Raw genomic sequence first — 14,386 nt, 5'->3', positions numbered from 1 at the left:
CCGATGACGGAGACAGCATGGAGGGGCTCTGGCGGGTATGAGCTTTTCCATATGGCGTGTGCTGGGCGCGCTGCTCCCCAAAAATTTAGCCAGCATCGTGCCACTGACTCACCCACACACCTTTGGCCAGACGGAACAAAGAAGAGAGGCCGAGTTTTTGTTAATTTGGGTAGTTTGGTACTAGACAGTCGAGTACTCATCTCGATTTTTGTACCACCACTAAGACCGCAACACAATGGACGGAAACACGTTTGGAAAGGGCTTCACAGTCACCACGTATGTGTCTTCACTGCCATGCGCCAGAGCACATCACCACTAACACACGGCTTGCGCACAGCTGGGGCGAGTCCCACGGAAAGTCGGTCGGATGCACAATTGGAAATGTTCCTGCTCAGCTGAGAATCACTGAGGCCGATGTCCAGCCACAATTGACCCGCCGCCGTCCCGGCCAGAGCGCCATCACAACCCCCCGCGACGAGAAGGACAGAGTTGAGATTCAGTCTGGTGTTCAAAATGGCCTCTCCCTCGGTCTCCCCATGATGATGGTGGTCAAGAACGAGGATCAGCGCCCCAAGGGTAGGCACTGCCGAGTTCAGCATGTTGTTTGGCGCGACATTGACACTAGTGTGCAGACTACGGAAACAAGACCATGGACATGTACCCAAGACCCAGCCATGCAGACTTCACCACCCAGGCAAAATACGGAATCAAGTCGGAAAGTGGAGGTGGCAGAAGCAGTGCCCGCGAGACCATCGCCCGTGTCGCTGCCGGCGCTGTTGCCGAGAAGTACATGATGGACGCGTTCGGCATCGAGATCGTCGCGTTCACCAGCTCCATCGGCGGCATCGACCTCTTTCCCCCTACCCCTGAGCACCCAACCCCCGTCACCGACCCCAAGTTCCACGAGTTCCTCGACAACATCTCCCGCGAGACCGTCGACAAGTTCCTCCCCGTCCGCTGCCCCGACCAGGCCATCTCCGACAAGATGGTCCAGTTGATCACCGAATTCAAGGACCGCAACGACAGCATCGGCGGCACCGTCACTTGCGTCGTCCGCAACGTCCCCGTCGGTCTCGGTGAGCCTGCCTTTGACAAGCTTGAGGCCATGCTCGCCCACGCTATGCTCAGCATTCCCGCTACCAAGAGCTTCGAGATCGGATCCGGCCTCACAGCCTGCACCACCCCGGGCTCCATCCACAACGACCCCTTCGTCTCTACCAAGGGCAGAGAGGTCCCACCATCAGTCGCCAAGAGCGGCGCCTACCTCAAGGGATTCACCCGTCCCAAGCTCACCACCAAGACTAACTTCTCTGGTGGCATCCAGGGTGGCATCACCAACGGTGCTCCTATTTACTTCAAGGTCGGCTTCAAGCCCCCTGCCACCATTGGCCAGGACCAGCTCACTGCAACCTACGACGGCGAATCAGAGGGTGTTTTGGCCGCCAAGGGGAGACACGACCCCTGCGTCGTGCCCCGTGCTATTCCCATTGTTGAGGCCATGGCTGCTATCACTGTGATGGATGCGCTCGTCAGACATTTCGGTCCCAAGACTCTGAGCCAGTACCTCCCTTACTACAGGGAACCAAATGAGAAGGGCGAGGCGCAGGTTGCGGCACCGGATGATCAGCTTTAAGGGTTGATTGGAAGATCAAGGAGAAATAGATGTGGTTGAAGAGAGGAGGATATGGGGCGATGAAATCAAGAGTTTTAAGAATTCGAAATGTACATGCAAGCGTTGTTATGATTAGAGCAAGAATGGGGTGGGCAAAAAGGCGAGGCAGACAAAAGAGACAGTAGGCAGCGCGGGCGCGGAAAAGCAAATGGTTGTTATTTCGTTGGTTGTGGTCTAAAAAAGAATTGGTTATGATGATATCATGCAGTATTGTTATTTCTGATCCGTGTCTGTTCAAGCCATACGTGCTCAGAAGCATCTAGCTCTATGAACAGACGTAGTCCCACACCCAGACGTTGTATCAAGCCAGGATGGAATTTGACCATCCATCAAGGTTGACTCCCATCCCCTCGTCACCACAAAGCGCTGAGCAAGGTGAAAAGAGAGATAGCATCCTCATCCCCAGTCCGAAGACCAGACCAGGGATGAGAATACGGCAGTGAAGCACCACCATATTGATCGATAGGCCACGAGCTCTTGCTGGAAGAAGTGTGATACTAGCATAGCTTGGTCAAAGCTTCAAGTATATCACCGTGCTGGGTGACGGGAGAGGAGAAAGAGATTTATAGGTGAGGGTGGGTGAGAAGTGGTGACGTAGGGGTTTGGAGGGTTGGGGATGGGGAGGTTGTGGAGGAGGAGGGATGGTTATCTGGGGAAGGGGGTCGGGTTGGGAATGGAAGAAGTGACGGAGATGACTGAGGTGCCCGTCGAGTTGAGGCATTACGACCGCCCAGGTGAGGTAGGAGCGCTCTTGAAATCTGACAACTGGTAACCGAGACAAGGGGCAGACTCGAGGAAGGAACGGGGTGGGTTCACTGGTTGGGGGACCTCTTGCTTAATTCCGGCGAGTTACCTGGTTTGCCATTTGGCGCTCTTTTCGGGAACGTTGATTGTCACTTCAGTCAGATGAGCTGAGATGGGTATGGATTATAAACTACTCGCCAACAGAGTTGGAAAGGCCATGGCTTCTCTTACCAATTTGTAACGACGCTGGCGATATTAAGTCTGGTTTGGGGTGTGGAGGGGGAGGGAGGGTAAGCAAGTCAAACTTTCACATCATTTCCCTCGAACTTGTGATTGCTTGAGGTACGTGGTCTCCAAGGATAGCCGACAGGCGTTGAAAGGTAATACGTAGGCTTTTTAAGTTACTAGGGTGTCCCGAGGGAAGAATTGTGGAAGCGATGACTTGAGATGTAGGTATTATCCTTGAGAATGAACAAAGGCCACGCCTGATCAAAGTATAAAGACCTCAAGCAACACATTGAGCCAACCTGGATGCCATATCCGTGCCGAACTTTGCAGGGTTGTCGAGTGAACTCTTCTCACCCAGGGCGATACAGTCGCGGATGACGTCTGCAAAGATCTTGCCCACCATCCTGCACGAAAATTGTCAGCTCACTGCTCATTGTCTTGGGGTAGATGGCTTGACACTCACCTATCCAACGTAGGTTTAAGGGAAAGCGCTCGGATGACCTTGTAAGACGCTTCTCTGCTCCCGGGATCGTGCTCAATTTGCTCCTCTATCGTTGTCCAGAGCGCCAATTCAGGCAAGACACAGCCCAGACTATAGAGATCATAGAGGCGTCGATAGGCTATCTGAGGGTCGTTGCGTCTTGCTGGATGCTCGTAGTAGTCGAGTTTCAAGTTGATACCAGAAGCTGCGTCGTTGCCATAACCAGCGATGAAAGGACTCGAAAGGTCAAAGACTCTGTGGGCGGCTTGGGTCGAGGATTCGTCGCCAATACTGCCCAGAGGGAAGAACAAAATGTTGTTGGGTCGGATGTTCCTATGTAAACGATTAGCCGTGTCAGGCTTGAAGTGTGATGGGGCAACATACTTGTGCGCCCAGTCTACGGCATGCATCATGTGGACAGCATCAACAAGCTTCTTGGCAATGTCGAACCTCACGCCTAGGTCCAGACCATCCCGGGTTTTGATGAGCTGTCTCAAGTTGATGGGCATCCGTCGTTCCGAGATGGCTCCTGGTGGCAATGGTTGGGGAAGATTAGTTCGGATATTGATGGGCGGTTTTAGGACAAAACCAAGCCGGTTGGTGCGCTGTAGGTCGTCTAATATTCCATAGGAGTCAAGCATAGACATCTCGTCTGGCTTGGGAGCATTTAATAGAAGTGCCAGTTTCTCAATCTCCCGTCTTTTGCCTGAAATCTGTGCGTTCTGCGCCCATTCTATGAGCGCAACTCCGTGATCACCTTTCTTTGGGTAATCGTAAAGAAGCGCCATTGTGGACGTGCCGCGACTGTCTACTCTGTAGTTGTCTGTCCTGTGAAACGAACTGGCTCCAAAGACATGGGGTCTTCCAGGAGCCCCCTGGATGGCATGGGCTCGCAAGTTGACCATCTTTGCCAACGAACGATAGTTACCAGCACTCACTGAGTCTCTTGAGGTCTCAGACTCCCGCGTGTAGGCGGCGAGAAATTTATTCAGTTGATCTCCCGTCAGCTGATTGAGGTTGTCGTATATGCCCTTGTTTAGACGGGCCAGTTCCAAGGGCTGGCCATAACCCCACAAAACCTCATTGAACTCTCGGAATCTTGCAATCAGTTCATCGACGCCCTTTCCACCGCTTACCAGTGAGAACTGGATTCTTCTCATCACCAATAAGTTGGTGTTGCATTGGCCTCGAAGCGGTTGATGTTTTGCGGGTCGAGGCCAGCATTGGTTTCAAAGTGAAAATCGTCAAGGTGTTGAATTCGGTGGTCCGTGGGTATCAGCTTCTTGATCTCGAAGCCGTATCGGTCAAGGCCTTTGATGTCAAAGAACAGGCGAGAGTTGAGAGCCAGCTGATGCAGCACAGCTTTGGCGCTCACTGGGTTGTCCTGGGCGTAGTGTTTGAACTTTCGTTCTCGAGTTTCGGAAGGCCCCCATATTTCACACCATGACCGGAAGTTCTGTAGACATTCGTTAGTAGATACTTTATCTACTGACCATGTTAGGACGGCAGGTATCATACGTTTTGATGATTCTGAATCCGTATCCGTTGCTCGCTCAGTTTCTGCTCTAGCTGTACAACATCTTTGATCAAAACGAATCCGGCTATTGTTTGTTAGAGCTATCGGACTATTACACCGATATATCCAGGTAAAGAATTCATACCGTTGCAAAGAGGAATCAACTGAAAGACGCCTGTAACAATGTTCGCCACCTCAGCCATTGTTGCTGGGAAAACTCAGAATGAGATGACGAGGAGGAAAGAGTATCGGCAGCATCGTGCTTGGGGTAGAGCAGCTGATATAGAGGCTGTCAAGCGGGGTATATGCACAAGACGTGCGTCTTCGCCAGTCCTTGCTGTTGGCTGTACACTGTGATGCCTGGTGAAGAGGCACAGCAGGTTGACACTAATCCATAACCCTAACCCGATCTTGAGGTGGTTGTTGCGCAGTCATACCGGCCACTGATGCAGGAACGAAAGCTAGGGTCCACTTAGTTTTAATGATAGCAACGGGCCATCTTGGATGCTTCGACTTCAACCGGCTTGAGTTGTAAGAAAAGATATTCAAGATAAGACTGAAGGGTTCATTTCCTACCCTCGACTCAAAATGATACTGAACATCGAGTCAAGTTGCACTTGTGAAAGCTTCCAGACCACCTCCACCGGGGTGCGGATAAGCACAGACCCACTGATGCGTAGTGTGGGGAATTGGCTGATGGAGCAAATCCGAAAGGGTCTGAGCGTTTAGCATCAGTTCTCCCACGTAGTGTGCCATCTTCCAGATCAGTATTCCAGGTTTTGTGTGTGTGTGTGTGTGTGTTGGACGGTGAGGGAGATACGATACGGCCTTGAGAGAGCAGACTGCTGACCATCACGGGTGAGGAGCAGGCATCAGAACAACAGTTGTTGACTCTGATGAGGGACAGCTCCACACAAACAAGCATCAGCTCAGGGGTAAGTCGCTCGACGGGCCGCAGCCGCAGAGGTACACGCAGATCAGCCAATTTGGGAAGAAGACGTCCATCGATCGAGTTGTCATATTGTGAGACATGGAGTTTACCGCTGCAGGAAGAAAACTTGGGAAAAAAAGAAACTAGATCACAAAAATCTTCTTCAGCACAGCACAACACATCTGCTGGCGCCAAACAGCCCCAGGTCAATAGGTAAACTGCTACTACAGTACTACAAACAGAGAGCGCGCCAACCTTTTCAACAAAACGCGCTCTCGGGAGAGTCCAGTGTCGGAACCTTAATTGCCAAACCCCCAAAGATTTGATCAACAAGTGTGGTCGGCAGAGACATTCTCAGTCCATCAATTTGTCCAGTGCCAAATCGAGACCCCTGCAAAAGTGGCTTCCCCTCTCCCGCTGTTCAACTCCAACGCACATCGATTTGCTTCAGGGGTAAGCTCTTCCTACCAACCTTAATTCTCTTCGCTCGCTCCTTCTCGCCAATTTCGCCATTCCCACACTCGTTTCCCCCCAGGCTTCCAAACGTTCCGTGGTGTGCAGAGCCCAGAAGTCCGCCTAGCTGGAAGCTTGCTAAAAATCAATAATCCCTAAAAGAAATAGAGGTGACATCGCAGCAAACCCGACCCAGACAGCCCCTTCCCTGCGCCGCTGCCGTGCCCGCTCTCCCCAGCAGCGTCGACGTCAAAGCTTTTTCCGACATCTTTTGAGAAATACAGACAGACAGACAGACAGACAGACGACCCTCTCACGAGCACGACGACGATTTGACCACGTGCACCGGCCCGTCAGTATCGTCCCGACCGACCGACCGACGCAAAACCATCATTTTGGGACGGTCCCCGGCGACCCCATCGCTCTCTTGACGGGAAAGGCGCACGCGCAATCGCCTTTTAATTCTCTCCAGGGACCATCCCCGAATCATACTTCCCCAACTGCGCTGCGCTCGTCACTTTCAACTCGCGACTTGAGAGACCATAGATGCCTTCCGGCTGGACACAATGCCCTGGCAACCGCTGCCTCGCATCGCCTTCGCCGTAGCGACCTACCCCTTCGCTGCCTCGAGTCCCGCCGACTTACCCCTCGAATTGGGCGACGAGCTGTACATCATTGAAGAGACACCTGACGGTGATTGGTTTCGCGGGTACCTGGTGTCACCACCGAGTCTGCTTGCCGGTTTAACAAGCGTAAAGGGCCACACCCTCGAGGCCCGCGTATTCAGCGGCATCTTTCCGCGGAGTTGTGTCGAAGTACGCGAAGTGCTCGGCGAGAGCGACGAAACAGACGACAATGAGGCCGACAGCGAGGATGGCGTCGCGACAGACCCCCTATACATAGGCAGCGATTCTGCCAAGGGTGGATTGGTTCCCAATGGCGAGAAAAAGAGGAGGAAAGACAGGAATAGGGGCCTGCAGAAGAATGAGTTGCTTTCGGTGCCAGTGCGGCGGGATCCAAATGCGCCTCGTCAGCCAGCCCCAGTACCAATGCTCAAGATTGGTGACGAGACGCCCACCTCAGCCTCGGAACCGCTCATCGACGAGATCGCGTCGTGCCTGCGAGAATGGCACTCGACCAACCTCCACGAGCTACTCCTGACCCGTCAATACGCCAAACTCGACAATCTTTCACAGCTTATAGTTACGCTCAACTTCTCGAGACAACAGTTTTTGCACGATGTACTTACGACGTGGGAATACGAAAATCTGCGCGAGAAGACGGTTTGGGACTTGGTTCGGGTCAACAAGCTATGCGGTGGGGAGGTTATCGTGCGCGATCCGCACGCCCGAGGGAGGGTGTTGACTGGAGACGATTCGGTGGTAGAAATAACGAGGTTGCAGTCCATCATGAGCCTGTTGGACGAGACACCCACGCCCCAGATCGAACTGACGGCGCTCCACCACCTACTGGTAGACATCAAGGGGCTGGCAGGCGCATCCACCGAGGCGACCACTCTGGTTTTGTATCTGGCGACCAAGACGGGAGGCGGCAAGCTCACCACCATATCCGAAAGCTACATCGTCGAAATGCCTGGCGGTGGACAGATGGGCCAACTGACGAGAAACAACCAAATGCGGACGCTTTTTGCTGATCTTACTGCCGCTGAGATTGGAGACGTTTCCTCGATAGATTCCGAATTGTTCCTCATTGTCAAGATTCGCGCGCCGCAACAGGTGGTTGCTGCTAAGCCTAGCTCTAGGTCTGGTTCGATGTCGCAGAGCTTGCCACAATTCTCCAAGGATCCAACAAAACCACCATTGTCTTCCGGGAACAAGTCAATGCGCCGGAGCTTGATGTGGGCGGGTAAGAACACAAGGTCCGCATTCTCCAGAGGCAACAATAAGCTTGATTCGCTATCTGAGCAGCCGGAGGAAATAGCATCACCCACCACAGCAGGGGCCGAGAGCAGAGATGGCCATCCGCCGAGCACAGCCAATTCCAAGAACGGGCGGTCTTCCGTGGACGGATACGTCACCCAGACTGCTGACAGGACAGTGGGTGTCGGCGTGCTCAGGCTGAACTCTACCATGAAGCAGGAGGATGAGGTGGAACATATCGTGACCCTGTGGGCTCCGTCTGCCCGGTTTGCGACAGAGCGTGGAGACGGAGAGGAATGGGACCCGGTAATACGTGAGGTCCTGGACAGCAAGCCCGGCTCTTATGAGAAGTCGAGGAGAGCCGAGCGGCTCCAGGTGCATTTGCGTGCCTTCAACAACCCGGATGCGGATGTGCTCATCAAAGCCACCCCCACCGTGTTGGCGGGCATCTGCAAAACAAACAAGATGGGATTCTCAGGGGCGCCAACAAAACCGAGGTCTGACATCTATTTGACAATCGACGAGGCGGGCCTGACCCGCCAAACGCTATTGTCTCGATATGGCGGCAGCCCGGCATCCCTTCCGAGTAGTATTCACGGGAACAATCTGCAGCTCACACTCGAAGTGAGGAGGCACTCAGGCGAGCGCATCGACAATTGCATATTCCCGTCTTCCAATACCGAGTGCATCAGCACTTGGAAGACGGTTGCTGCCGAGCGTGGGGAGCCATGGAAACAAACCATCAAGCTGGTGATCGCGCCAGCGGATGTGCACCAAGCCCATGTTGTCATGCAGCTTGCGGATGCACCCAACAGCGCCTTTGCAGTCGCATACATGCCCCTATGGGATCAGCAAGCCTTCATCCACGATGGTTCTCACTCTTTGGTTCTCTACCGGCTGGACGAAAACACCGTCTCTGCACAGCAAAATGCGCAGGGCAAGGGCGGGTATCTCAGCCTGCCGTTTGCTTTCAGGGGCAGGGAGGAGCACCAGGCAGAAGTGACCGGCCCAATCGCCATGGTTCGCGTGGAGACATATCTTTGCAGCACAAGGTTTTCCCAGGACAAGATCATGTTGAGACTACTGGGGTGGAAGGACTCTGCGCAGGAAGCAATTCCTGATCTTCTGAAGCAGTTCATCTTTGTGGCCGAGATTGAGGTTGTCAAGTTGCTCAACGATGTTTTGGATGCCTTGTTTGGAATTCTCGTCGCCTACTCTGGTAACGATGACTATGAGGACCTCGTCTTTACCGCGCTGGTTAGGGTGCTCGACATTGTACACGATCGACGATTCAACCTGTCTCCTTTGGTCGACCAGTATGCTGAGAGCAAGTTCAACTATCCGTTTGCGACGCCTTGCCTGGTCAGATCGTTTACTCGACTTTTGTCCAAACCAACTGAACCAGAAACGGCAAGGAAACTGCGCGCTACCTTCAAGGTGGCACGGCATATTCTCAAGTTCATCACGCATGCCCGCGGCCAGCAAAAGGTCAAGGAGGCCGGCATTGGGATCACCAGTACAAACCCCGGGTTCACGCGCCACCTTCGAAGCATCTTCAAGGCCCTCGATGCCATGATGCGGAGTACAGCACCGGTATTGGTGGGAAGCCAGACGCTTGCTGTTCAGCATTTTCACACTTGGCTCCCAGAGCTGGCTGGACTGTTGACCACGGAAGAGATTCTCCATATTGCTATTGACTTTATGGATTCTTGCTCCATGGTCAAGGGCAAACTTGTCCTGTACAAGCTGGTTCTCATCATCAACTATGCCAAGCTGGACATCTTTTCTCACCCAGAACAGCGGTCTGCCCTGAGCGCCAATACCGTCAGGTGGATTGCACCGCACTGGGGGTACACCGAGGAGGTTACCGAGCAATGGAAGGATCAGGTTCGGCTATGCTGTTCCGTCCTCGCCAGCCAGGTTGAACACCTTGGCCCTGAAATTCCCGACTACATCCCCAAGATCATCCAGTCCTACCTCGCCCTCAACGCTATTCCGAAGAAGCCAAAAGATCGTCTATCTCTGTTGTTCCCCACCTCATACCCCTTCCCCAGTAAAGCGATCACCGGAGAGGTGGTGTTTGACGAGGCGCTTATCGAGCTATCTGCCGTCTTGTCGGCGCTTTCTACTTCGCCAAGTGGAATGCAGCTTGAGCTGGCAGAAGACGACCTCAATATCGTGGTGGAGAACTCGCTGCGGGTGCACATGAGTATCCTCCAGGGCGAGACGTTTCCTTCCAACTGGCTCAGCGTGCACATCTTTCACCACAAGTCAACTATGCGGACATTGCAGTACCTCGCCAGCATCCTGCTCGAGTCCTTCTTACCACATCCTGATGAGGCCGAGAACTTCAGCACCGAGCTGTGGAAGCTCTTCTTCACCACGCTCCTCAAACTGGTCGGCAGCCCATCTCTTGCGCTCGAGACATTTCCCGAGCAAAAGCGCCGGGCCGTATGGAAGATTGCCGGTGATGTCCGGGAACACGGTGCCGAGCTCCTCCGCAGGACATGGGAGGCCATTGGCTGGGAGACGAGCCTTGAGGAGCGTGCTCGCTACGGTCTTTCCAAGATGGGCGGTTATCAAGTCCAGTACGTGCCGACATTGGTTGGGCCCATTGTTGAGCTTTGCTTGAGTGTCCACGAAGGACTGCGACGCATGGCTGTCGAGGTGCTTCAGACGATGATTGTCAGCGAGTGGACTCTGAGCGAGGACCTCAGCGTCATACAAACGGAGATGATAGACTGTCTGGATGTGTATTTCAAGGAGAAGCCGCTGACGGAGAGCATCTTGCAGAAGCTGTTTGTTGGAGAATTACTAGAGCGGTTTGAGCCATTGAGCAGGCTGAACGACGACCCACTCTACCAGGCTATCAGAGAACTTATGGGCACGGTGGACGACTTCTTGGATCTTCTGGTTGCTGTCCACAGTGGTGATGGATCGGGCGAGGCATCACACCTCATCCACCGTTTGAGATTGATGGAATTCCTCAGGGATATGCAGAAGGAGGAGATATTCATCCGCTACGTGCACCAACTGGCGAACCTGCAGGCCGAGGCGAGGAATCACGCTGAAGCCGGCCTGGCGCTGAGGCTACATGCCGACTTGTACGACTGGGACCCCCTTAGAACAACACCACCGCTGTCGGACCCCGAGTTCCCTGCGCAGACTCACTTTGAAAGAAAAGAGCGGATCTACTTTGACATGATCAAGCACTTTGAGGACGGCGAAGCATGGAGTAGCGCGTTGGCGGCATACAAAGAGCTCCAGCAACAGTATGAGACCAACATCTTTGACTTTGCCAAGCTTGCCCGCACCGAAAGGGCCATCGCCAACATTTACGAGACCATCGCCAAGAGCGACAGGCTGGTGCCCAAGTACTTCAAGGTCATCTACAAGGGCTTGGGCTTCCCGGCTAATGTCCGCGACAAGGAGTTTGTCTTTGAAGCCACCCCTGCCGAACGGACTGCCGGGTTTACCGACAGAATGCAAGAGATGTATCCATCTGCTCAGATTGTGCTTAGTGACCAGATCGAGGATGTGGAGGGTCAGTTCTTGGTGGTCTCCGCACTGAGTCCTCACCGCGACCTGGGGCATCATGTCTTCCAGCGCGCCAGGGTTCCGCAGATCATCAGGGACTATCTTGTCTCTGCTCACCCTCAAGAGTTTTCTGTTAGCAGCAGGAGGAACACCACCGGGCCTGTGGAGGAACACTGCGCCGAAAAGATCATCTACACGACTGCGGAGCCATTCCCGACGATTCTGAGGAGGAGTGAGATTATTGCCGTGCGTGAGGTCAGGTTATCAGCCAGAGAGACTGCTCTGGAGAGAATTGTGCGAAAGACGGCCGAGATGTCTATTCTAGAGCGCAAGATATCAGATGGTGAAGGGGGCGACGAGGCTGTGCAACTGCTGTTTGATGCTGTGGGCATCAGCGTCAACCCAAATTCCGAGAGCAGCGTGGTTTGCTACCGGGACTTGATTCCCGGCATGACCAGGCACGGGGCACAATCACCTGCAAAGGACAGCGAGCTGGATGAGGAGGAGTTTGAGCCGCTTGAGCTGAACCCTCAGGAGAATGCCATCAAGATGGCATTGGTTGATCATGCTATCTTGCTCAAGAGGTGCTTGGCCACTCTCTCAAAGACTGGTGTTGAGGTTCTCACGCGACATGTTGAGGATCTTCAAAAGTGTAAGTTCTTCCCTTCCTTCGACTGACTGTTGGGAGATACATGCTGACGATATTTGTTGCTGCAGACTTTGAGACGACATATGCCACAGAGATCGCACTGTTCACGCCAGCTGCCCCGCCTGTTCGTGAGGCAAGCACTACGCCCTCACCAACATGGCCGCGCTCCCCTCCGTCGACTGTCGGCGGTATCCCTCACCTTTCCAAGCCCTCGATCAGCGGCATGTCTGCTATCACCGGAGTAGAAGAGGCTGCCGTCATCAGACCGGTATCGATCCGCCAAGGCCGCGGCGCCCGCCTAAGCTTCCTCGGTGGCCGCAAGAAGGAGCTTTCCAAGGATGGCTCCCCACCATTACCCACCATCAACGGTGACGTGCAAGAGGACTCGCCCAAAGACAGCGCCGCCAGCACCAAGGAAAATCGCCGCAGCTTCATCTCGGGCTTCCGCACCCAAACTTCAGCCTCGAACGACGCCCGGCCTAGTCTTACGGTCCAGACCAACGGCATGGACGGGGCCGGCTTCTCCATCTCACCAGGTGGTATCACGGGGGGCAGCCATCTGACAACCGCGACGACGACAACCAATAACGACTGGGTGACGGACTCGGCTGGGGGCAGCTTCATGGGCGGCCTGAGTGGTACCGCTACGGCGGTTGAATCCCCGCATGGCAACGGCGAAAAGACGCCAAGGGAGAGCACTAATAGCAGCAGTACTATGGGCGGGAGCGTGAGGAAGCGGCTGAGCTTGCTGAGGCTGGGGAAGAAGAGTAGTAAGGATAATGCCAAGCAGCAGGCGGGGCTGGGGGGCGTTGATGAGGAGTAGGCTGCCTGTCGGATTCTGGCTTTGGGGGACATTGCTGTGAAGGAGGATCCTCTGATGATGCAGAGGAGGGGGTGGGTATGACCAAGCATTGCAGGAACGATAAAAGGGGTGGTGGTGTGCTTGATTCTTCGTTTGACAAGGACCTTTTTTTTTCTTTTTTTCTTTTTTGTTTTTTTTCGTTTCTTTTGTGGATTTTCTTTTTCAAGGTCAATTATTTCTTTTTAGTACAGACAGTACCACGCTTTCTTTTTATTGTGTGGTTTGTGGAGGAGGGGTTTTGTTTGGATTATTGCGAGATTGGGGGAGGCATATACCAGTGCTTTTTTTTTCTTCTTGTTTGTTTTTTCATTCTACAGATTTATTATTGCTGTTGTATTGGGAACTTTTTTTGTAAATAGGAGGAAGGGAAGGAGGGAGGGGAAGGGAAAGGGAAAGAATGGTGTTCTGGATAGCATTCTTGTTGTTGTGTGTGGCAACAACTGTTGACAAGATGAGCAGAAATCTTGTCTATTTCCTGTTCCTGTTACTTTTCGTTCGTTTCCAATTTTTCTTTTGTCTGCATGTGTTGTATTTTTGTTGCATTATAGTTGTGTATACCGCAAAAAGAAAGCGAGTGAGGTTGGAGATGAAGGGAAGGGAGGAAGCACCATGTATTTTGTGTATATTTATGTTGTCCTGTATGTTTTACATGTGTACACAGTGGTGGAGGTGGTGGCGGTGTGTAGGTTTGACTGGCTATGAGTTGTTGAGAGAAGAGGAGCGATTCACGTTGAGTTCACAGACATTGATCAAAAGACATGTGTCGCACAGACACTCTATTTATCCTATCTATATAAACCAGGGGAAAAACTGGTCTCTTTGGTGAGGGGAGCTAAAATGTCGAGCCGGACGAGAACCGGCTAAAGTCTGAAGTGCCGGCTGGGGTTGGATGCAACCTGGTCTGGACTATGGTCGGTTGAGATAAGCTTTTTCGCGGGTTGTGGGGGAAGGCTTGGAGGGGAAGTGCATTTTGGCGGGTGATATAGAAAGGTGAAGCGAATGGGACGGTTGGCGGAGGGAGTTCCGTGGTGGGGGATGGATTCTGTTTCTAGTTGGTAAAAGAAAAAGGCAAGGTGGATTGATGGTTGAGCATCTGGAGATCCAGGGGAAGCTTAATGTGGTGATCGGCCCAAGGGTCTTTGGGTAGGTAGGTAGTGACCACAAGATCGAAGGTGTATCCTCCTCCTCTTGGAGTGGCCGTCAACATGTAAACAGTGATGAAGCTGGGGCAAATCCATTCTCTAAATAACACAGTGCTGGGTTTTGGGCCAACGCTGAACAGCTTACGCGTCCAGCGTCGTCCCTCCCACCGTTCTCGACTAGCTCCACCTCACGATCGACCACTCGCCCCCATCTTAAAGCGAGCTCGTCCCGTCCCGATTTCCCGGGCCAGGCCACGGAGCCTAGACTTCCACCCAAGAAGGAAACGAGGT

General features: G+C 53.3%; 3 protein-coding genes across 3 annotated transcripts; 2 read left to right on the top strand and 1 right to left on the bottom strand.

The window, feature by feature from the left end:
• Window positions 1-31: 31 nt before the first annotated feature.
• Window positions 32-1,915, top strand: ARO2 (bifunctional chorismate synthase/riboflavin reductase [NAD(P)H] aro2). Its single transcript, XM_062878124.1, has 3 exons — window positions 32-276; window positions 338-576; window positions 633-1,915. Exons 1-3 carry the CDS (start codon window positions 236-238, stop codon window positions 1,631-1,633), a joined length of 1,281 nt encoding a protein of 426 aa, XP_062733963.1. The 5' UTR covers window positions 32-235; the 3' UTR covers window positions 1,634-1,915.
• Window positions 1,916-2,569: 654 nt separating this feature from the next.
• Window positions 2,570-5,214, bottom strand: QC761_309760 (uncharacterized protein). Its single transcript, XM_062878123.1, has 4 exons — window positions 3,510-5,214; window positions 3,108-3,458; window positions 2,648-3,048; window positions 2,570-2,583 (listed from the first exon to the last, which is right to left on the bottom strand). Exons 1-3 carry the CDS (start codon window positions 4,283-4,285, stop codon window positions 2,922-2,924), a joined length of 1,254 nt encoding a protein of 417 aa, XP_062733962.1. The 5' UTR covers window positions 4,286-5,214; the 3' UTR covers window positions 2,570-2,583; window positions 2,648-2,921.
• An 844-nt stretch (window positions 5,215-6,058) lies between these two features.
• On the top strand, window positions 6,059-13,956 carry DCK1 (Deoxycytidine kinase 1). Its single transcript, XM_062878122.1, has 2 exons — window positions 6,059-12,094; window positions 12,160-13,956. The coding sequence occupies exons 1-2, from the start codon at window positions 6,592-6,594 to the stop codon at window positions 12,912-12,914; spliced, it is 6,258 nt and encodes a 2,085-aa protein (XP_062733961.1). The 5' UTR covers window positions 6,059-6,591; the 3' UTR covers window positions 12,915-13,956.
• The last annotated feature ends 430 nt before the right edge of the window (window positions 13,957-14,386 follow it).

This window comes from Podospora bellae-mahoneyi, chromosome 3 (genome assembly GCF_035222275.1).
Source record: "Podospora bellae-mahoneyi strain CBS 112042 chromosome 3, whole genome shotgun sequence".
Taxonomy (NCBI): Eukaryota; Fungi; Ascomycota; class Sordariomycetes; order Sordariales; family Podosporaceae; genus Podospora; species Podospora bellae-mahoneyi.
This window is presented reverse-complemented; position numbering and strand designations above follow the sequence as displayed.